Raw genomic sequence first — 21350 nt, forward strand, 5'->3', positions numbered from 1 at the left:
TCATCAGTCTTGAATCTAGATGACCACATCTAGGTGCAGTATTCCAGAGTGGTTTTACCCCTGCCTCCTAAAAAGTGGTATTAATACTTCCTTCTCTCTACTGGAAATACCTCTCCTGATTCATCCTACAATTTTCCTTTTTCACAGCCACATCATAGTCATCCCACAATCAACTATACACCTAGGCCTTTCTCCTTCAGCCATTTCCAGCTGAAGTCCTGAGCTTATAGCAATTTTATTAGTGCCTAAGTGCATTATCTTGAACTTCGTACTATTCCATTTCATCCCATTTCTATTACTCCAGTCCTCAAGGTCATCCACTTCTTCTTGTGTAATATTCCAGTCTTCTTGTATTGACAAGGCCTTCCAAACGTCTCATCAGCATACTCCCAACTTTTTATTCCAAGGTCATTATTTGAAAGCCATTCCAAATACTTGGGTATTAGCATGATTGTATGGCCACACAGTTAGGCCTGGTTTAAGTCCAGTCACAGATCTTAACGGCAGAAGGGACCATTGTTATCTAGTCTCAACTCCTGTGTAACAGAGCCCAAAGAACTGCCCCAAAATAATTCCTGTTTGAACTAGAGCAAAGAAAAACCTCCAATCTCAATTTTAAAATGACCAGTCATGGAGGATCCACCACAGCCCTTGGTATGTTGTTAATAGTTAATTATACTCACTATTAAAAATTCAAAAGGCACCTGATGCTAAGTTGGTGCAATATACCAGATAGGAAAGGCAGAGTTGAGGGGGATATTATCAGCTAATAGCCCACTCTCCAATGAGATGGAGAAATGAGGGCAACAGCACTTCTGAATGATGCTCAGGGGTGTAAGCAGAGAATTTAAATGGAGTTTGCAATATTGCATAGTAGCAGAGTTCAGTGCAGGATACACAGAGGCACCCTACCTGATTCCAGAATAACTTCTGCATGCAGAGCTATTAAGACCAGAATGCACCACCCATATCATATAGTCTGACCTCCTGTACAACACAGACTAAATAAATATCACAATGCAGCCCAACAATCAGAATTAGACTTAAGTATTACAGCCATCAGAAAACTACACTATTGTGTGCCACAGGCAGAGAACAGGATGGAAGCCCTAAATTACAAACGCCTAGGGAACCTAATGCCCACAAAGAACATAAAGGGTGCAAGCAAAGTGGAGAGAAATTGAGTTGGTCAAGCAGGCATAACAAGGAGATATAGAAGGGAAGGGCTGGGACACATCCTGCCGTGAAGAGACACAGCGGCTGAGAGATCTTTCAGCTCGTGAACCCAGACTGGAAGGTGATGAAGGCTTTAAATCTGATAGCAGTAGCGTTTGGTTCTCTAGTTCCTTCCACCTGAGCCTCTCAAAGCACTTCCCTGCTTCAATGGCTGTTTATATATAGTGATTGCAGCTGGTCTGAAAAGCTTTTGCTTCTCTGCTAAAAACCCCATCAAGTTTCAGAAGGCTTTTCTTCAGTAAAACCCAAAGCTATGAACGAGCCTGTGAAAGGACGCAGTGTACTGAGCCTCCCACCAGACTTAACGGCATTAGATGTGCCTACATGAGTCAAAAGATGACATCCAACAGAACATGCATAACGGGTGCTTCATCTTTTACTTTACAACAGCCTGAAGAGTGGCAGGATCTCTAGACTATTTTTTCCCAACAGAAATATTGGTCTGAAGACTGTCTAATCAGAGAACCAGCAGAAGTCTGACAAGGAAACCACCATTAACGGAAATAGGAAAAGCTAAATATACACAATAAAACATCTGGTAGGACTGTTATACTCTTCTGATCACCTGATGGGTGGCAGGATGATGGCAGTGAAACTAGGAATCTGAGTGGTACCATCAACTTAAATTCACCTTCCCCTCTTGGGATGTCCAAACACCCACACAAACAACGTGCAGACCCGGCAGTGTTTTCTTTAAACTTTTATTCCAAAAATCCACCCCCAAGAAACAAAATATTTCCCTTCAGAGGCTGGTATCTTCCCCTCCCTCCCCCACAAATGTCTCTCCTGTTCATGTGGTAATAGGTTATGAGTAAAGATTCTCTCTAAAACCAGTACTGCAGAATGCTTAGAAGAGAAAATAAAAACAAAAAAATTCCAACTAGCTCCCCATCCCTTTGCCCCCAAATAATAACCCCCAACCCAAACAGCATAAGACTTGTTTTCTTTTACCCTTAATGCTTACATTTAATTTTAAAGCACAAATGTTGGAGATGGACTCTAAATCGCCAACAAAAATATATATTTACAATATTTCTCTGGGGGAAAACAAAACAAAACACAAAAACACAACCAAAACCCTTTAAACCAATAGTGACTTTCTTCAGGGAGTTTTATTTAGGGAGCAGGGCTTTTTTTTAAATCACTAAGTGATTTCATATATATATATATATATTTTTATTTATTTCTTCTTTCCTTTGTGGAGTTTCATCCCTTGCCCTCCAAGGTGGTGGCCAGTTACAGGAACAAGTATCACACCTTTATTTGTTTTTTTTTTAAGTCTCTGAAGCCACAGACTTATTGGAAGGCTGCGTCTGAGAAGGCTGTGGGACAGCGAACTTAAAGACTGACCATTTCCTTCACCCATCAATCAGCTTCACTCCTCCTCCTGCCTACCGTGGACACCCCTGGCACACTGATCCACTGTTGCTCAGCGCTGAATGCATATGTGACAGTAGCTAAGATGCTTTTATTTTTCAAACTGAAAAACCAGCCCAGAAATCCTCTGGGCTGGAGTGTCCCCCAGGTTGGATGCACTTATATATCCTGTTTATAGCTTCCCCTGCCTTCCTTTAAAACAAATAAAAATAAGTAGTTTGATTCTTCTGTTTTCCACAGGAGTTACCAAAAACAAAATGGCAGAAAGCTTCCACTCCTAGGTCAGTGATGATAAAGTGAGCTCCCCCCCCCCCCCAAAAAAAAACTCTTAACGATCCATTGTAGCAAAACTCCCATGTACTGAGGCACTGTGGAATTCATCACACTTGCACGTTCCAGTCAGCAAGCAAGCAGGCTCATGATATGGAGGCCAGAGGAGGGGAGGGGAAGCACAGGACCTGAGCCCCCGCCACTGGAGGTTCAGTGGATCTAAACAAAGACATTCCCCACCCCCAGCCAACACTGCAGCAGCAGAAGACATTGGTGCCAGAGAATTCAGAGCCAGCAGGCAATGGGGAGAGCTGGAGGGGTGACAGCTGCTTCTGCCTCCCTTATTGCTTTTGAAGCAGTGAGGGTGCATCTGGTTGATTCTCCTTTGAGATTTCACAACCACTTGTCCCTCCCTCTTTTCCCTGCTGCTTAGAGAGTTCCTTTCTCCCCTGTAAGGCTGGAGAGGGGCTGGGGGAACACGTGGCAGGCTGGTTTTGTGCTATCAGTATGCTTAGAAGGAGAGGATTTGAGGGGCAGGAGGAGGGGAGGGAGAGAGCAGAGTGCAAACTGTGCATTAAACATCAACAAGCTCAGACAGTCAAGGGAGCGTCCAGTCACTTGGGGGAGGGAGGAGGGGAGGGAGAGGAATAATGACCCAAAATAAGATTCCAACCTTTCTTTTTAAAGTGCAAAAAGCTCTCTGCTGCCCAAGAGAGAGGGTTCTTTGGACCGACCATTCATTGCAAAGGAAAAGTGGCAGCTAAAGGGGTAGGGGGATGGGGACTTTTACACTCCCTTCCACATCTCCCAGTTCGAGAGCTGACAGCTACACGCTGGGTGACAGGATGGAGAAGCATCCTCTCCTCTGGCCGCAGCATCCCAAGAGTGCTTAATTATACTAGCCTGCCCGAGAGGGTGGGGAGAGCATGTAGCCCACCCTGTGCAGAATCTAGAAACCCCTCTGGATGCCTTCTGAGTCCTCCCTGAGCTCTGATGGACCTGGCCACCTGCAGACACCCACCCCCAGCCCTTCCAGAAGGGCTGGACACACTCATCCTCATGGGGGTGTGGATATATGATGCTGTGAGCAGTCTAGTGCTGCTCTGGAGTGGAAGCTTGGCTAGCCAAGGGAGACACCTAGCCTTGAGAACCCACTGCCATAGGGCTCTCACCCTCCACATACAAGCTGCAGGAGGCAAACCCTGGCCGCTTCAGTGAGGCAAGGCCAACAGGAGGAAAAGCTCAGGGGGCAAAGATGTGGCATGTGTGCCAAGTATGACAAGCCACAGGGCCAACAGCCACCCCTGTGGCAGTGGTACTGGAGAGACCAGGCATGCTTGCTTCATACCATCCAGCTCCAATCCCTTTTCCAGGGCACTCCCCTTGCTCATGCTGTGTAGGAAGTGAAATCTGCTTGGGGTGCCAAGGCGGGGAGAAAAGAGGGGCACATTTCCCTGCGAAGACACCTCTGTACAACCTCACACTAAGAGCAGCCAGGCTCCAGAACGAGCTCCCCCGGCCACGGCCCATTCCTCCTCAGCTATGGGTCAGCCTGGCAGGACCCCTTCTGCTGCTGAACTCCCAGGAAGAGGAGGAGGAGGAGACCTAGGGGAGTGGGGCTGGCTACTGCCCTGCCTGTGGAGGTGGGTGATGGAGGAGTGCAGGATGCTGGCCTCACAGCAGGACAGGGCTGGGGAGGAAGAGCGCCTCTTCAAGAGGGGTGGGATGGGATCTTTCCTTCTCAGTCTGCCTGGGGTTGGTCTCTAGCTGATTTTCTGGATCAGCTTCTCGTCGGACAGGCAGTAGAGGCTGCTGATGGACAGGTCTGAGATGAAGTGCTCGCAGGCTTTACGGGTAATCTGCTTGCAGCCTCGCAGGTCGATCAGGGTGAGGTTGGAGATGCGCCGCAGGTACAGCAGGGACTGGTCTGTCAGCTTATTGCAACCTGCGCAGAAGAGGAAGAAGGGGTTTCAGCAGAACATGCACTACCCCCCACACGCCACGCATGGCCCTGCACACCCCACAGGAAGCTGGGACAAGTTTGGCAGGGGGCTGGAGTAGCCAGCTGGGAACGTTGGGTAGATTAGAGAAAAGGAAAAATACACTGAAGTTTCTACTGAATATGAAACATCCCAGTCAGAATATCCCCTTAAATATCCCAGTCAGCACAGCACCTCCCACCCCCCAATCTAACATCTGCCCCTGCCTCTCAGTCCCATGAATACCTCAGCCAGCACCTCCTGGGGAATTTAATCTGATGTCAAACTCAGACTAAGCAGCCCTTAGATTTTAAACTTTTCTGCCTGCCATAGACTGGGTCTCTACCATTCACCCTGCAATTGACAAGAGGGAGATGGTGAGTTCTGGTAGCTGGAACATAGAGCTGGCTGGAAATTGTCAATGTTTGTCAGAAAAGATTGATTTCACAAAATCAAAATGTTCCATTGGGATGTGTTCACTTCATCCACTCTTCCAGTTGTGCTCTGAAAGCCTGCCTGGTTCCCAGCCACCTCCCTGGTTCCCTGCACCTGCTAGGTCAGCTGCCAGAGAACTGGGAGCCCGGCATAGCCCTGGCTCAAGCTGGGGGTCCTGGCTGTATGCCAGAGAGCCTGGAAGCAGGGCTGACAGGTGTCTGGGCAGCTTGGAGAGTCTCAGTCAGGAAAAAGATCTTGGAGTCATCGTGGATAGTTCTCTGAAGATGTACATGCAGTGTGCAGAGGTGGTCAAAAAAGCAAACAGGATGTTAGGAATCATTAAAAAGGGGACAGAGAATAAGACTGAGAATATATTATTGCCCTTATATAAAATGGATGGTATGCCCACATCTCGAATACTGCGTACAGATGTGGTCTCTTCATCTCAAAAAAGATATACTGGCACTAGAAAAGGTTCAGGAAAAGGGCTACTAAAATGATTAGGGGTTTGGAATGGGTCCCATATGAGAAGAGATTAAAAAGGCTAGGACTCTTCAGCTTGGAAAAGAGGAGACTAAGGGGGAATATGATGGAGGTATATAAAATCATGAGTGATGTGGAGAAAGTGGATAAGGAAAAGTTATTTACTTATTCCCATAATACAAGAACTAGGGGTCACCAAATGAAATTAAATAGGCAGCAGGTTTAAAACAAATAAAAGGAAGTTCTTCTTCACGCAGTGCACAGTCAACTTGGGAACTCTTTACCTGAGGAAGTTGTGAAGGCTAAGACTATAACAGCGTTTAAAAGAGAACTGGATAAATTCATGGTGATTAAGTCCATAAATGGCTATTAGCCAGGATGGGCAAGGAATGTGTCTCTAGCCTGTTTGTCAGAGGATGGAGATGGATGGCAGGAGAGAGATCACTTGATCATTGCCTGTTAGGTCCACTCCCTCTGGGGCACCTGGCATTGGCCACTGTCAGTAGACAGGACACTGGGCTAGATGGACCTTTGGTCTAACCCAATACGGCTGTTCTTATGTTCTTATGAACAGTTTTGATCTCACTCTCACGTGGAATGAAGATTTTCATCCATCTGAGCATTTCTCCACAGGATGGGAGTTGTGGGTTCCAATCAGCCCTACTGGCCATAAGGGCTATCAACAATGTGTTTAAAAGGAAAAAGAGTACTGATTTCAGAGCACAACCCTGCAGCAGATGCTGAGGAACATCTGGGGCACTGGAGACAATGCCATATGAGCCCACCCTCTTCATTCAGCCTTGAGAGCAGATTCCAAGCTGCCTGTTATTGTCGAAGATTCACAGTTAACTCATCCCTCAGGAGCAAGACTGTGCTGAAGGCCACAACTGAGCCAACATGGAAACTAACCCCCACCCTGCCACTGTCCCCCAGCAGCACGGAACCCTTCCAAAGCAAGGATAAATGAAGGCGGAGCAGTGGCCCTGTCTGGCACCACGCAAGGTGCCAGTGGAGGGGTGCAGGCACCTGCCATGTTGATCTCAGTGAGTGAGTTGCGCGTGGAAGACCCCACGGCCGTTAGGAGGTTGGCCGACTGGTCCGTAAGGTGGCTGCAGTGACTAAGGTCAAGTCGTGAGAGCAGGGGCATATGGCGGATGATGAGCCGGAGCGTGGCATCGGTGATGTCCAGACCAGCTAGCCGGAAGTCTGTCATGTTGCGGAGTTTGCTGCGATTGTCTTGACCTGCAGAGGTACGTGGGAAACAACCATGTCATGGCCACCCCCAGCTGTATTCCCACCTGCTGCATGCCAGCACCTCCCACTTCATCACCTGCACCAAGAGATGAACTTCTACTAAGTCAAGTATCAGAGGGTGGATTTGAAGAAGCGAGGTTTTTTACCCACAAAAGCTTATGCCCAAATAAATCTGTTAGTCTTTAAGGTGCCACTGACTCATTGTTTTTCTAATAAGTCAGTGCAGCCCAACCACCCTGCAATACTACCTGGAGAATACAGTCCCCATCTCGCTCCCAGAAATATGGATCCCTGAGGAAATACCTCATCCCATGGCAACCAGAGCTCCCACCACATTCCCTGAACACTGCCCCCTGGAGATCCTTCTTGGTAACCAAAACCCCATCCCACCAGAACACACCTTCCTCATGCAACCACGCCGCCCACCCTCATATTACCCAGGAACCAACATACTGGGTTTGTCTGTGGGAGGTGTGAGCAAGTCCCGGATCTGAGGGTCCTTGATTCCTACTGCCCACCGAAGATCGAGGGTCCTGAGAAGGGGACAGCTGGAGGTACTGAGTGCACAGACTGCAGACCAGGAACAGCCTGCTAAGATGAGGTCTTTCAGGCCTGCCGGGAAGAGGGGGAACCAGTGAGTCAAGAGAGCCCTGAACTCCAAGACACCCCCACAGCCTCCTTTCTGATCTGAGACCAACTGGACCCTTTGTCCACACCCCTGCCAACACATTCTAGTGACTTCACCTCTTGCCCACCCCTGGGAGAGAGGAGGCCATGATGGGGATGTACACAGAACCCAAATTTCCACCTCATCCTGGCAGGATAGAAGTGGGGAGGTCTCTTCAGTGATGGGGAGACTGGGGCACACAGGGAACTTACTGCAAGAGCCGACTTCCCCATGTGACTCAGGAAGATCCACAAGGACTCCTGGGAATGGGTGGTACCATGAGATACCCTGAAGATACATGAACATGGCAACAATCCTAGGTTACCTCTGACATCCACAAGGGCACAGGGTTATGGCACCCACAGGCTGGCTGGCTATTCAAAGTGGTGGTGGGGCTACCAGACAAACAGCAGTTCTGCTTTGCCCTCGGCATTACAATCCATACGCTGAATAGACAAGCCCTTCCCACCCAAAGCACAAGTCCCACTGACCTGGCAGCCTGTTGACAAGCCAGGTGAGCTGTTTTTTGGAGATATTGGTCCAGCTAAGGTCGAGGCTGACTGGCTGCCTCTTGATGATGCCGCTCAGGGCCTGGGGAGTGATGGACTTGCACCTGCTCAAATCAATCTTCGTCCACAATCTCTTGTCGCAGCACCTGATGCACAGACACACACAGGTTGGATAGGAAGAGCCCACAGCCCCACCCGATACAGACAGCTGGATGCCAAGGGAGTGAAGGAGCTCCAGTGGTAACATGCTCCAAAGGACCAAGCGGCTTGCTGTGCTAATCAACTAGTGCAGGCTTTTCAGCACCAGTCTGTCTCTAGACACATTCCAGCTTGTGCTGGAGGAGCCATCTCTGATGCCAGTCATGCAGCTCATGCCCCAGAACATGGGTTAGGCTGTCCCGGGAACCAGCAGCAGGGCAGTCAGTTATCTCAGCACTGCTGGTTACAATAAGGACCAGTGAACGCCTGGAAGAGAAAACATGCTGGGCCAGCAGCTAACAGGTCTTGCAAGACTTTACGCTCTAGTGTGCTTGTGCCTTCATGGGCACTGAAGTTGCTAAGGCTGAGGGATTAGGGAAAGATGGGTCTCTGCTTCCCACCTCACTAGCTAGGAGGCTGCATGTTCTGCCTGAGGGGCCAGCTCTCCTCACACAAGCTACAGGTAACTCCATTGCCTTGATGAGAGCCACCAGGTAGCCTGAAGTGAGAGTAAAAAGGCCCCTGGGTGGAACAGGTAATCACCACATGCCCATCACGACTGGGGACTAGAGAGGGTAAGAGATATTTAGGACCCCATGGGAGACATCACCGCAACAGTGCAGAGCCCAGAGACAGTCCCCAGTCCTCAGTGCCCTTGTACAGCACCCTCCACAGAGAGTTAGTTTGTACAGCCTGGAGACAGCTCTGCAAAGCCACCAGGAGAGGGCTGGTGGACACATGACACCATGTCAACCACAGGAAAGGTAAGAAGAGTGCAGGATTAGTCACTGTGGGCACTAGCAAGGATGGAAGGCAGGGACTGGAAATCAGGAAATGCTCTGTGATGGAGAAGACAACCCACTGGTCATGGCCCAACAGAGCCATGCAAAGAAGGTTATTTCTTGAGCTGGAAGAGCAGATACGGCACAAATAGCATGACAAGCTTTAGCACCAACATACCTAACCCAAGAGCCAGAGGGACATGGCACCTTTGCCAGGGCCCCAATATGCACCAGTTGCGATGAGGCTGCAACTGACCCTGAAACAACCCTCCCAGCTCTAATCTTCTCCTATTTGGTACTGACCAGCTGGCAGGGGTCCACTGCCTTTGATGAGCGCGGGGATGCCACCATGTTCCACTTACCATTTGTACCAGGTCTTGCACACCCGCATACACTCGCAGAGCTCTCTGCGGCTGAGGTAGCGGAACACAGACATCCACACCTCACGCTGCATCCAGCTCTCCTCGCCGTCCTGCGCTCGGCCGCCTCTGCCATTCAGCCGGGCCGTCCCGCCCTCCTCCGCGCTTTCCTCCCCCTCCTCCTCCTCGTCTGCCGCCTCCTCCTCGTCTGCCGCCTCCTCCTCCCCGGCCCGCTGGGGCGTCCTGGCTGGGCAGTGGCGCACGACCACGCGGGGAGAGTGCCGCAGATTAGTGGAGGCGGCGGTGATGGCCTGCAGCTTGGGCACAATAGAGGTGCCATGCAGGTCTTTGGCGGGCCTCTGCAGCGTGACCGTAAGGTAGGAGCCATGCAGCTTGGCCTTCTCCACCTCTGACAGCTCCTTCTTGCCACTGGGGTTGTTCTCCTTCTCCCGCACCATGGTGCGCTCTGTGACCTGGAGCCGCTGCAGCTGCCGCCGCTTGAAGCGCTCGTCCCGGCTGGCGCTGTGGTGGTCACTGGGGCCAGCCCCCGGGGATGAGCGCGTCACCACACCCCGTGGTGATGCAGGGTCGTGGATCAGCTGCAGCATGGAGGTGGGCGAGTGCGGCGGGGGTGTCAGGGGCTCCTCGCAGCTCCGCAGCGGTCGCAGGACTTTGGCCTGCACTATGTCCTCGTCACTCTCCTCCATCTTTCGCTTCTGCAAAGGAGCCAGAGGAGAGGGGAGTTAACACCTCACCTATCAACAGCACCCCACGATGGCACAGCAGGCAAAACCCCAGCAGAACACATGGCCAATACGCTGGTGCAGGGCTCCACTCACCTGGGCAAGACCACCACCTCTGGGCACTGAATAGCGGGGTCCGCACCAGCAGTGCCCAGTATGTGGAGGAGGGGCTAAGAAGAGCTTGCCCAGCACTGTCCATATGGCAAGTCTGCTTTCCCAACACTGACCTGTAGTAACCAGGGTAGGGAGTGCAGTGTGTTACAACATAAAAGGCAGAGGGGCTCGAGCCAACCATCCAGGCTGTGGGCATCTTCTTTACAGTAACCTCGCACCCAGGCCATGGCAAGTTCACCAGGCCTCACTCACAACTCGTTTCCAGGGAGGGGCCATTGGCCCCTCCACCATTTGCAAACCCACCTGCATAGAAGACTCAGTCAAACTGTTGGGAGTCACAGTGATGGAAGGGGCAGAGATTTGGAGGCTGGATGGGAACAGCACCAGCTTTTAGGAGTTATGTGATCAGAGCTCAGCTCCTAAATCCACACCTGGCCACCTGAACAAGCAGCCTGACTTTCAGGATGGCTAAGTACCCATTGAGGTCCTTTGCCTAAGGGAGTGGTGGTGGAAGGATTAAGCCACAAGGCTTTGCTATGTCTTTGAGGCCGATGGGAAACCTGCCCCCTTCCCACTGCTGAACTCTGCACCCAGGCTGGCCACATTCATCTCCTCCCAAGTTGCAGGCCCACTCCCTGCAAGAGGGTCCCCCACCTTGCTCGCCTCTGCTGGGACACTGCTCTCTGGGGCAACAGGCACAGTTCTATGTATGAGCTGGTAACCGTAGTTCTGCTGCCTAGGCAGCGCTGCCAGCCTCCACTTGGCCAGCCGGCGCCGCACATAGTCTGTTCGCTGCTTGGTGGCAGGGTCTGGGCGCCAGTGCCCTTTGAGGAGTCGTTTCTTCTGCAGGATGCTGGAGTTCGCTTGTTGACGGGCTTTCTGTGAACGTCGTGGGGGGTGGACACGGAAGAGCTATGAACCAGCTCCACTGAAAGTTAGCAACGCGCAGCTTCACCAGTGCCCGCAAGCCACCTGGCCACACCGAGGTGCCACAGCTCCACCAGTGCCCACCTGCCTGAAGTGGCACTCACTGCCCGCTAGAGCATCAGTTCCTGTTGACCCCATGTGGCCATGCACATACACGCACATGTGCCTGGCTCCATGGCATGGTGACCTCAGACCCTGCTCAATTCTCCCTGCAGTGTCCAGAGTGAGTAGCATCCCACAACCAGCTGGGCTCCCTGCTTCCCCACATACTTCCCCCACCTGAGAAGAACTGAGTGGAGCGTGCATTTAGAGGGCAATCCAAGTGCTCCCATTCTCCCCACACTGGTGCTGTCCAGGCAAGTGGGTCTCCTCTTACCTGGCCCTTCTCCGAGTCATCACCCTGGTAGCACTTTGGACACTCCCAGCAATTGGGCAATTCATCATTCAGCAGCCCTTCCCCGTTCATCTGCAGATGGGACATACCAAGTGGTTAGGCACCATCCTTCAGCCATTTGCCCCCACCCCCTACACGGGTGTGGACCCAAAACCCATGTCCCTAGGCCCACCTCACCTGCAGGCAACCAGGGTGAACTATCTCATTACAGATGCAGCATTCCATGAGCTTCTTCTCAAAGTCCTGCGAATCCTCATTCTGATCCACCTCCCCGCAAAGTGCGCACGTGACCGAGTGAGGCAGCCTGGGCTACAAAGGAAGCCAAGAGTGAAACTAGGGAGACAGGCAGCCCAAAGGAAGTACCCTCAAGCTTGGGGGATGGGTAGTTCCAGGTGCTCCCTTGTGTTGCCCCAAATTCTGCTCTGTCAAATTCAGATTTGGAGTGGAAGGCTCAAGCAAATTCCCCTCCACCCTTGGCCCCAAGTGGCCAGTCACCACTCCCTCTGCTCCCAATGTAACTTGCTGCAGAACTCACCGCTAAGCACTGCCGGAGGACGCAGGACTGCTTCATGCGACCAGGCCCCCCAAACTTCTTCATGTCCCTGCAGTAGTGGCACATGCCACACTCGCCTTGCATGCAGGCCTTGCATTTACGGCACCGCACTCGCCTCCGTCGTGCTCCTGAAACTATTGGAGACACTGTGGGCCTTACAGGCGCCAGGCGTGGGGCTGGCTTCATGGTGTGAGGCTTGGTGATGGGGATGGTGGGCAGGCGCACCTTCGGTCGGGCCTGGAGCTTTAGCTGGCGAAAGAAACACAAAGGAGAGGTCGAAGATTGGGAGGCTCATGGCTCACTGCTTTCTGTCATGTTCTGGCAGCAGGAGCATCTCAGCAAGCCCCTGTTTTGCACCTTTCATTTGGATCTCAAAGGACAGCACAGATCAGCCCAGTCAGCATTTTCCCCATTTTACACAGCTGGGAATTGATGTATTCAAGGGAAGATAGGATTAGATCCCTAGCCACTAGACTGCTACACTGCAGAGTCGAGCTGGAAGTCAGCACTTTCATACCATGAGCCAAGGAAGGGAAATGACTGTTTGCAGCACTTATCTCCTTTCCCAATCCATACCCCAATCTTTTCTTCCAGTCCAGTCAGGGCTGCAAATGGGCCCCTACATCTCACTATGATCTTAAGACAGTGGCTCGCTCCCTTCCAAACTTCCCCTGGTGAGACTTGTTTCTGACCCAGGGCCTGGGAAAGTATGCCAAATCTGAAATTGTTTATAAACTGGCCCAGCTGCTAAGCACCTTCGCAACAAGTCTCCTCCACACAACTGCAGCAAATTCTCCAACTGCCAGTGCTTTATACCACTGGGAAGCTGGGATCCAAGCTCAGCCTGTTAAGGCTGGTCAACGGTCTCCTCATCTAGGAAGGCTTTTTGGTCCAGGCCTGAATATTGATGCATTGCCCCTTGAAGCTGTACAGTTCCCAAATTCTCCTCCAAGAGACATCCTATTCTGACATTTCTAAGAGCAACACCCATGGTGAGAGCAGCCAGAACAAGAGGGACAGACTATCAACCCTTACAGAGCTATGGGGCATAAACTAATCTCCAGCTGGGGTAAGCTGCAGACCCACCTGGCCAAAGGGCCTGGGTGGGGGGCTTATTGTATCTCCCTTTCTCCAAGTCAAGAGGTAGGAAGGCAGAAAAACTCCTTGGCCAACTGCCAACATAATAATTTCTGTTAGAGGGAGCCCATTATCCAGCACGCTCACTCCCTATTGGGGAACAAATTCTGACTTATGAATGTACCATTTTGTTTTATTTTTTAAGGTATTTAGGTACCTTTTAAAATCTAGGCCTTACTGCTCATTCCTATATATTCGCCGAATAGGTTAGGCAAACATTTCAGCGTAGGGACCTTTCACTAAGTTTTCTCTGTGACTATTCACCACTAGTAGCAAGTGACTGAACAAATAAATCACACGGCATTACTTCGGCTCCATGACTGGATGGCAAACTATGGATGGAACTGGCGGAGAGTGGTGACTCCCGTTTGCATGTGAATGGTATTCAGACCAACACACTTAGATTCAAGGATAGTATGTGAGGGCAGAGTCTGAAGGACTCACTCTGGATTGCTAGCTAGCTGCCACCTTTGGGAAGCATTTCTTTGCAGGACAGCTGGAGCATAGCTGGGACTGATCCCCATGAGGGTGGGGAAGCTACCTGCTTCGCCCTGCTGTGGGCTTGTTAAGACAGCAGACACTAGATAAAGGGCATATCTGCAGGAAGCCCAAACTCTGCTCCAAGACAGCCACTTATGGAAAGTTCACTGGCTTAGAGGTGCTTGCTGCTCGGTGCCAACTCTTGTACACAGAAGCGCACTTGGGTTTATGTTTATCTTTCACTTCTGCACTCTGCATTTCACCTGAAGTGGCGAATGTGACAGCACCACTTTCTCTAATCCTGCATCTTGCTGCCTCCTCCCATCCACATTCCTGCATTTAAGTGACTCTGGGAAGGGCTGCTGGGAACATGACTGAACTCGACTCCCCTCCCCTATGGAGGGTCACGGGGCAATTAGGCTCCAGGACTCTGCTCTCCACTTCCACCACTGGAATCTCTGCAGAAGAAGCAATAAGGAGGAGAGAGACCAGATGAAACCCAAACCACCAGCAGTTGTCTGGGCCATGGTACAGCCTCATCTCTTACCTTGTCTCTCTTGGGCCACTGGATGATAGGGACTCCTGTAAGTGCCAGTTTGGGATCGCTGTTTGCGTGTTCTTCCAGCAGCAGCTATTGGAGAGTCAGGAAAAGAAAAGGAAGGAGACAAACAGAAGCACGGATATGTAAGCAAGAAAACAAATAACTGCTGCCAGCCTGGATCTGTCCAGATGCAAGGGAGAGAACATTCCTTTCACACACTGCTGCAGTAGCTGGGGAAGAGATGTCCTCCACTCCACCCCCAGCTGCTCCACTCCACTCCCAGCAGAGACACCTGTTCATCATTAGCAGAGCTGAGCTACACAAGTGATAGTTATCTAGCCATTTCAGCCCAGAAGTCCCTGGCAGACCATGCTGAGAGGAGTGTGCACATGTATGGGGACTAGTTCTTTTGAAAGAGTGTAGGGTAGAGGAGAGGAAACCCAGCCCGTTTCCCTGAGGAGCCGAGTTGGGGCATGATGCATCCCTGCAATTCAAATGCTTGAAGCAGCAGACAGAGTGCAGGACAGCCAGCCCCTGCTCTGGTGTCAATCTCATAGGGAAACCGCACAGCCCTGTGTTGGGTGCCAGGCAGCTAGAAGTGTCTTCCTATTCTGCCTTCTGGTTTGGATTTCACAGTAATGAACAGTTCCAAAAGGTGGCAGGGCTTTGAGGCTTCTGGGAACGTTCCCAGGGCTGGCCTTCCTGCCTTTAACTCAAGGACAACATCCTACAGCCAGGTGTTAGCGACAGGTACCTGCATCCCCAGGAGGGCTCTTGGGCTACCAGTGCCAAGTCTCCTGCCTCCGCTTTCCACCCCACCCAACACCCAGATTGCCGTTACAGATGTGCTTTATTTACTTGGCTGTTGCTATGGCTACGTTTTCAGGAGCCTCCTGCTGGCACTCCCATGTGCCAGGCGAGTGCAGTGCTTCCTGCTGCCAGGAGGAAACAGGGCATGGGCTGGGCTCACTCTCGCAACCCAGGGGATGCACGTCCCCCCAAAGGAAGCCTCTGCCGGGGAGGGCTGCTTTCCAGTTACTCCCCGCCTTTCTGAGAAGGCTGTGGGCGGGCGGAAGTGGCTGCCTCCACTCCCAGAGCAGCACAGTGTGCTGCCCACAACCAGACTTTCCTCCCTCAGCCAGCCTTCCCATGAGCACACACTGAAAGGAAAGGTCAGGGTCTGGGGGTATTTAGACACACATGCCTCAATGCCTATCAGAGCAGGGAGGGGGAATGCACACTCCCCCTACCCCCGGCACTCCAGGGGGTGGCTGACTGTTCAGAGACACACATCCTGCTCTGAGTGGGAGGAAGCACACCCTGATCCACCATCTAATCAAACAAGGCAGTTTGGAGTGGGGGACCCTAAATGTGTCTCCTCTGCTCTCATTTCAGGAGGGAGAATGCCAACTCCCAGCCTTGAAACACCCCACTGCGATGACCACAAGCACAAGTGGAAAATGCTCCCAAAGAGGAAACGGGTGACTAGATTCCCAATCCAGAAAGACCCCCAGAAAAAGGTGCAGGGACCCGACGTAAGCAAGCCAACTCCAGTCAGATGAGAGAGGACAGCCCGAGCCCCAGCAGGGAGCTGTTTTGAGAGGGCGGGATCTCACAGAACAGCGCCAACAGCATTGTTCTGCAGAAACGTGGATGGCAGTTGAGTGCCTCCCCCACGCGGGTTCCCATCCACTCCCCCGCCAAGGAAGCTCTGCTAGCTGCCTGACCTTGTGTGCCACGTCCCTCTGGAGCTGCCGAGGCTGTGGGGGGTGAAGTTTCCGAGCCCCTTTGTTTCGCTGCCTGCACTGCGAGCTGCAGGGCTCTCCTTGGCTCCACTCCTTCCGATTTACAGTGGGTAAATCAGCAACCCCCCAGCTCTTCAGGAAACATGTTCTCAAGAGCCGCCCCCCGAACCCAGCTCGCTCCTTTCCAGACCCGGTCCGCAGCTTCCTGTGCCTGCAGACAATGCTGCTGCGTCACCCACATGCGGCTCCCAGCAATGCTTTGCAGCGGAAGATGGCAGAAGAGAAAGAGCCAGCGAGGGAGGCAACGCGCAGAGGGCAGCTCCGTTCTGCTGCAGAGTCAGAGGAGGCTGGGACAAGCGGCTGGCGGCTTGCTGATTGGCAGACAGGGCTGCCCAAAGAGCCGCCCTCCTCTGTCCCCTCCCCTCACCACTGCAATCGGAGAACCCAGGGCCAGACCCCCCGAAGGCTCCGGCAGTGTGGCAGACTTTAGAGAGCAACAGAAAAGCATTAACCCCTTGTGTGCGCTGCGGCTGGCCTGCATTTGTCCTCATCTTACACGCCCTGGCTAGCCACCTTCCCATTGTCTTAATCAGGCTGTTTTACGGGCACAGCATGGGGCGGGGTGGAATTTTCAGATGAGAAAGGAGGTGGTCGGGGATAATTGCAGACTCTACGGAACACAAACCGAGTTTGCAAGCATTGATCCCAGGGAACCTCGGGATCTAAAACATGAACCCCCACTACTTCAGCTAAGAGACCACATCCACTAACTTTTGGAGGCAGTTGCAGCCTCGAATCAATGTGTGTGTCCCCCCCTCTAGTGGTTACGTCAAAGAGTCATACTGGGTTTACCTGAGTTACACAAGATATCCCAGTGCACCCATCCAGTTCCCATCACTGGTGAATCTCAACATAGCACACTGTGGGACAACTTCAGCTAAAAATGGAGGATGTTATGTAAGTATGAAATATATAAGGAAAATTGTACTAATTAAGGTCTATTAAATTGTGTTATGCTGCCATAACTCATAACTTACTCATCTTGTGCTGTAGGAAGCTACCTCCTCTCATCACCAGGGCCAGCTCCAGGCACCAGCACAGCAAGCAGGTGCTTGGGGCAGCCCATGGAAGGGGGCAGCACAACTGGGTTTTCGGCGACAATTCAGCAGCGGGTCCCTCAGTCCCTCTTGGAGGGAAGGACCTGCCGCTGAATTGCCACCGAAGAATGAAGCGGCAATGTTTGAGTTGCTGCTGATCGTGGCTTCCCCCCCCACGGCAAAAAACACTGGAGCTGTCCCTGCTCATCACACCCTGATATATCAAGGTTGAGAGTTTGGGCAGCTGTCTACTGCATTTTACAGGTGAATAGGGAAGGTTTAACCCTCCCTTTCACAGCAAGAGAGATGAGAAGTGGCTGCTTTCTCAGAACAACCCCCTCTTTCAAGCTACACCCTTCTCAGATTTCATTGTAGGTTTCATTCTATCCTGTGACATGAGAACAACTTCCCATGTAGCCAGTGACCTCTCTGCAGAGGGTGCCTATTTCATGCTTCTGGGCAGCCTCTAGAACTAAGCAATGGCCAGCTCCCTCCAGCCATGGTTCCTCTCTGTCCTAACCTTGTCTCCAGCCACGGCTTTCCTTGTTCCAGTATCAAAAAGGGAGAATGTAATGACCAGAGGTCTAGTTTGGCAATTTTGCGAGATGTGGGCTTCAGCGACAGAGACAGGAGATAGCAGCTCTAGACACTCAGAACCTAGAGGGAGTATAGTGAGGCAGGAACCTAAATGATCCTGATTTATTGCAGGGGGGGAAGATTGGGGTACAGGAGAGCTATCCTGCTTTGAATGAACGGTGACTACCCTTGCATGGCTGACAGATGGAGTGGGCTACTGGCCCTGCAGGCAAGGGAAGGCCATAACAGCTCATCATGCAACGAAGGAGGATTTAATTAGTGACTGCATAGGTAACAGAAAATAGATTGGTGAAGAGATATAGAGCAGTTCTGGGAAGCAGTCAGACTCTGCCATGAACAGTTAGCTAAGCTACACCCTTGCGGCAGCCAGACCAGAGAGATCTTGGATATGGGAACTTCAGATAGATTCCCTACCCTGAAGGGTGAACAATTTTTACTGCACCCAGGTCAATGGGGTCCCAGTCCCAGTTGGGCCTCCAGGCACTACCAGAATATAAAAATTTACTACTGAAATTACTAAGAGGTCAAGACTTGGGCTTATGAACAATCTAATTCCAATGAGCAGGTAGTAGATAACACAGATTTCTCTGATGGCCCACTGAACAGCTATACCACTAAGAAACCAGGTCCCCACTAAGACTTTGGGGAGCACTGGGTGTGGGAAGACCGAGGGACAAGGGTGACTGGAAAAAATGGGTGTGTAAGAAGCAGGTTAAGACCATAAAGCAGGGAGAGGGAGGGGAAGGAACCTCATATATTGAGACCAGATGAGGCATAAACTAATGGCTGCCCTGTTGTTAACCCACAACTGCCAGCTTAGGTACCTCAAGAGGAACCAGATACACCTCTACCCCAATATAACGCCACCTGATATAACACAAATTTGGATATAACACAGTAAAGCAGCGCTCCAGGGGGGCGGGGCTGCGCACTCCAGCGGATCAAATCAAGTTCAATATAACGCGGTTTCACCTATAACGTAGTAAGATTTTTTGACTCCTGAGGACAGCATTATATCGAGGTAGAGGTGTATTAGCTATGCACCAGTAAGTGTTGCTCAGTTGCACAAGGCTTTGCATGATGGTCAGGAGGTAAGAGTGCTGCTGGATAAAGGGAGTTCTAAGAAGTTTGTTCTTTGCAAGAGATCTGGACCAAACTGCCATGTTCAGGTTGTATGTACGAGGACTGAGGGATTTATATAGCTCCTGAAGAACACATCACTGTTTTATGATGCAGGTTAAAGTAGGAACGCTCCCTTCCAATAGGGTATGAGGACAAGGTTTTCCAGTTCTCACAGGCCTTCTTAGTGAAACCATTACAGTTTGCGTAGTGATTCAATCATGGGACAAGAAAGGAAAGACCTGGAATCACACCAAGAGGTTGTTGAGGAGCCAGGAAAAGCTAAAAAGCAAAGTCTTGGAGAAGAAGGTAAGGCATGATGAGATGAGGTTAAGAGAAAGATGAAGGTGGATGTAGTACAACCCTCTCAGTATTTATGTTCTACAGTCAGATCTCACTCTTCAGCCTCTATACTCTAAGTGGTGTAGAAGTCAGGGGTATACCAGTGAAGGTATAAACTATGTCCAAGTCTGGGACCACAGATGAGTACGTATCAGAATTGTCCACAAAAGGAAGAAGCCAGTAATCCCTAAAGTTTGTAGAGGAATGGTCCTAATGGTTTGACACACAATTCCATAGGCAGGACCCCTCTGTGTATCAACAAGTAGAGGAATGGATTCAAGCCTGGCCTGAAATTCCAGAAAGTTGCCTTCACTAAGAAAAAAAGGTGATTACACATCTTGTGATATTTCCAGTTGTAGGTGGTGTCACCTTCCCCCACGTAATGATGGATGCTACAAGACCCCTAGAATGCAGTTATTTGGATAACCAGTATCTAATGGTTGTTAATGACTACGTACCCAGAAGCTTTTCCCAAAGATGATATTAAAAAGCCAGCCAGCAGGTGATGAGTGCATTTGTTCAACTGTTATCCAGGACATACCACAAACACCAGAAATGTCTGTACAGTGGCTACATAACCTTGGAAATGACAATTGGAAATAAAAGGGATTCAAATGCAGCCCTAGAGAAAGGTTTAAAAGATGCAGTGGGAATCTGTAAGTGCTACATGGGCAGTTTGGGATAGATGACCGCTCATGTGCAAATACCTCAGGTATCTATAGCTTTTACTTTGTTCTATTATGTCTGACAGATGTGAGTACTGCTACACATTCTTAAAGAAACCTGGGAACCACAGCTAAGCCTGGAAAGCACAGCTAGTCAAGAGCTTCAGGTGAGTGACGGACTCTTCCAAATGAGCAAGCTGGCACAAGAACATTTTAAGGAAGCCCCCAGTTAGAGCGTAATGAGGAAGCAAAACCTACTAATACCAGGACAGACGGTTTTATTTATTAGACTTAGTCTACACTGCAGGAGGTGGGGAGAAATCGATCTAAGTTACGCTCCCCCGTTGACTCTGCCTGCGGCTCTTGCCGAGCTGGAGTACGGGAATCTACGGGAGAGCGCTTGGGGATCGATTTATCCCTGCTGGATCAATTGCTGCCCGCAGATCCGGCCAGTACTGAAGACATACCCTTTGTGTTGCAACAGAATAAGTTACTTGCAGAATGGGAAGGACAATATGTAAGTTTGAAGAAAGCAAGGCTGTTATCAGACACAGCTATCCCAGACAAATGCCAAGTGTGGTGAGAATATATCTTAACTCTCTCGGAGCAAAGCAATGAGCCAGACAAGGGTGGAGGATGAAGAAGATGTAAGATCTAGACAGGCTACCGTTACACCAGGAAGAACCTCATTTGAGCCACATCTCAGAGAACAAAAAACTGCAAAGGAAGACTGAGCACTACTAGAAGAAAGATCAGTCAGAAGAATATATCACCACTGTAGGACTCCACTCAGATACAGCAACAGTATCATTGTATTTCTGAAAAGATGGCTGCAGTTCTGCAGGAAGAAATACAAACCATGATGAATATGGGAGTTACTGAACCAACCAACAGCAAACAGGTAAGACTCACAGTACTGGTACCATAGAGGTGGGAAGGTCTTCAGGGATATTTGCAAATTAAACACAGTATCTAAGTCTCATTCATCCTTTATGCCATGTATTGAATTATGGAGGCATCAACAGCAACTCCAAAGATAAGGTTTGGTTCAATTTTGCTACATAAAGCAAAACCCCTTTGTTTTCCCTAAGTAATGGAGCGTATCTCATCCAAGTTCTCAGCACATAATCTGACAGTGAAGATTTAATGTTGAGGATTTTACCAAATTGATCAAGAAATTTAATTATAATTTGTTTTAAATGGTCCCTTTAACTTTATTCATGTCTCAAACTTTTGGTAAAAAATTACTCATTTAAGATTAAAAGACGATTACCTTGTAGATTTTAAGGGCATTTAAGGGAAAGCTGACATTAAAGTTTTAGTCTGTTATTTTGATTTAACAATATT

General features: G+C 50.3%; 1 protein-coding gene across 3 annotated transcripts in view; it reads right to left on the reverse strand.

Moving 5' to 3' along the window:
* Positions 1-1921: 1921 nt before the first annotated feature.
* KDM2A (lysine demethylase 2A) overlaps positions 1922-21350 on the reverse strand; it is a 75984-nt gene continuing 56555 nt past the window's right edge. For 2 of the 3 annotated variants that reach the window (XM_030561039.1, XM_030561040.1), the window contains 9 exons: positions 14445-14528; positions 12263-12529; positions 11905-12036; positions 11710-11799; positions 9553-10265; positions 8193-8356; positions 7488-7646; positions 6807-7022; positions 1922-4828 (listed from right to left, as the gene is read on the reverse strand). In XM_030561039.1, coding sequence (XP_030416899.1) covers positions 4647-4828; positions 6807-7022; positions 7488-7646; positions 8193-8356; positions 9553-10265; positions 11710-11799; positions 11905-12036; positions 12263-12529; positions 14445-14528 — 2007 coding nt within the window. In that variant the 3' untranslated portion in view covers positions 1922-4646. Of the gene's footprint in view, positions 4829-6806; positions 7023-7487; positions 7647-8192; positions 8357-9552; positions 10266-11709; positions 11800-11904; positions 12037-12262; positions 12530-14444; positions 14529-16165; positions 16411-21350 lie in introns of those variants that run through there. The other variant, XM_030561041.1, reaches the window with a different exon arrangement.

This window comes from Gopherus evgoodei, chromosome 4 (assembly GCF_007399415.2).
Source record: "Gopherus evgoodei ecotype Sinaloan lineage chromosome 4, rGopEvg1_v1.p, whole genome shotgun sequence".
Classification (NCBI taxonomy): Eukaryota; Metazoa; Chordata; order Testudines; family Testudinidae; genus Gopherus; species Gopherus evgoodei.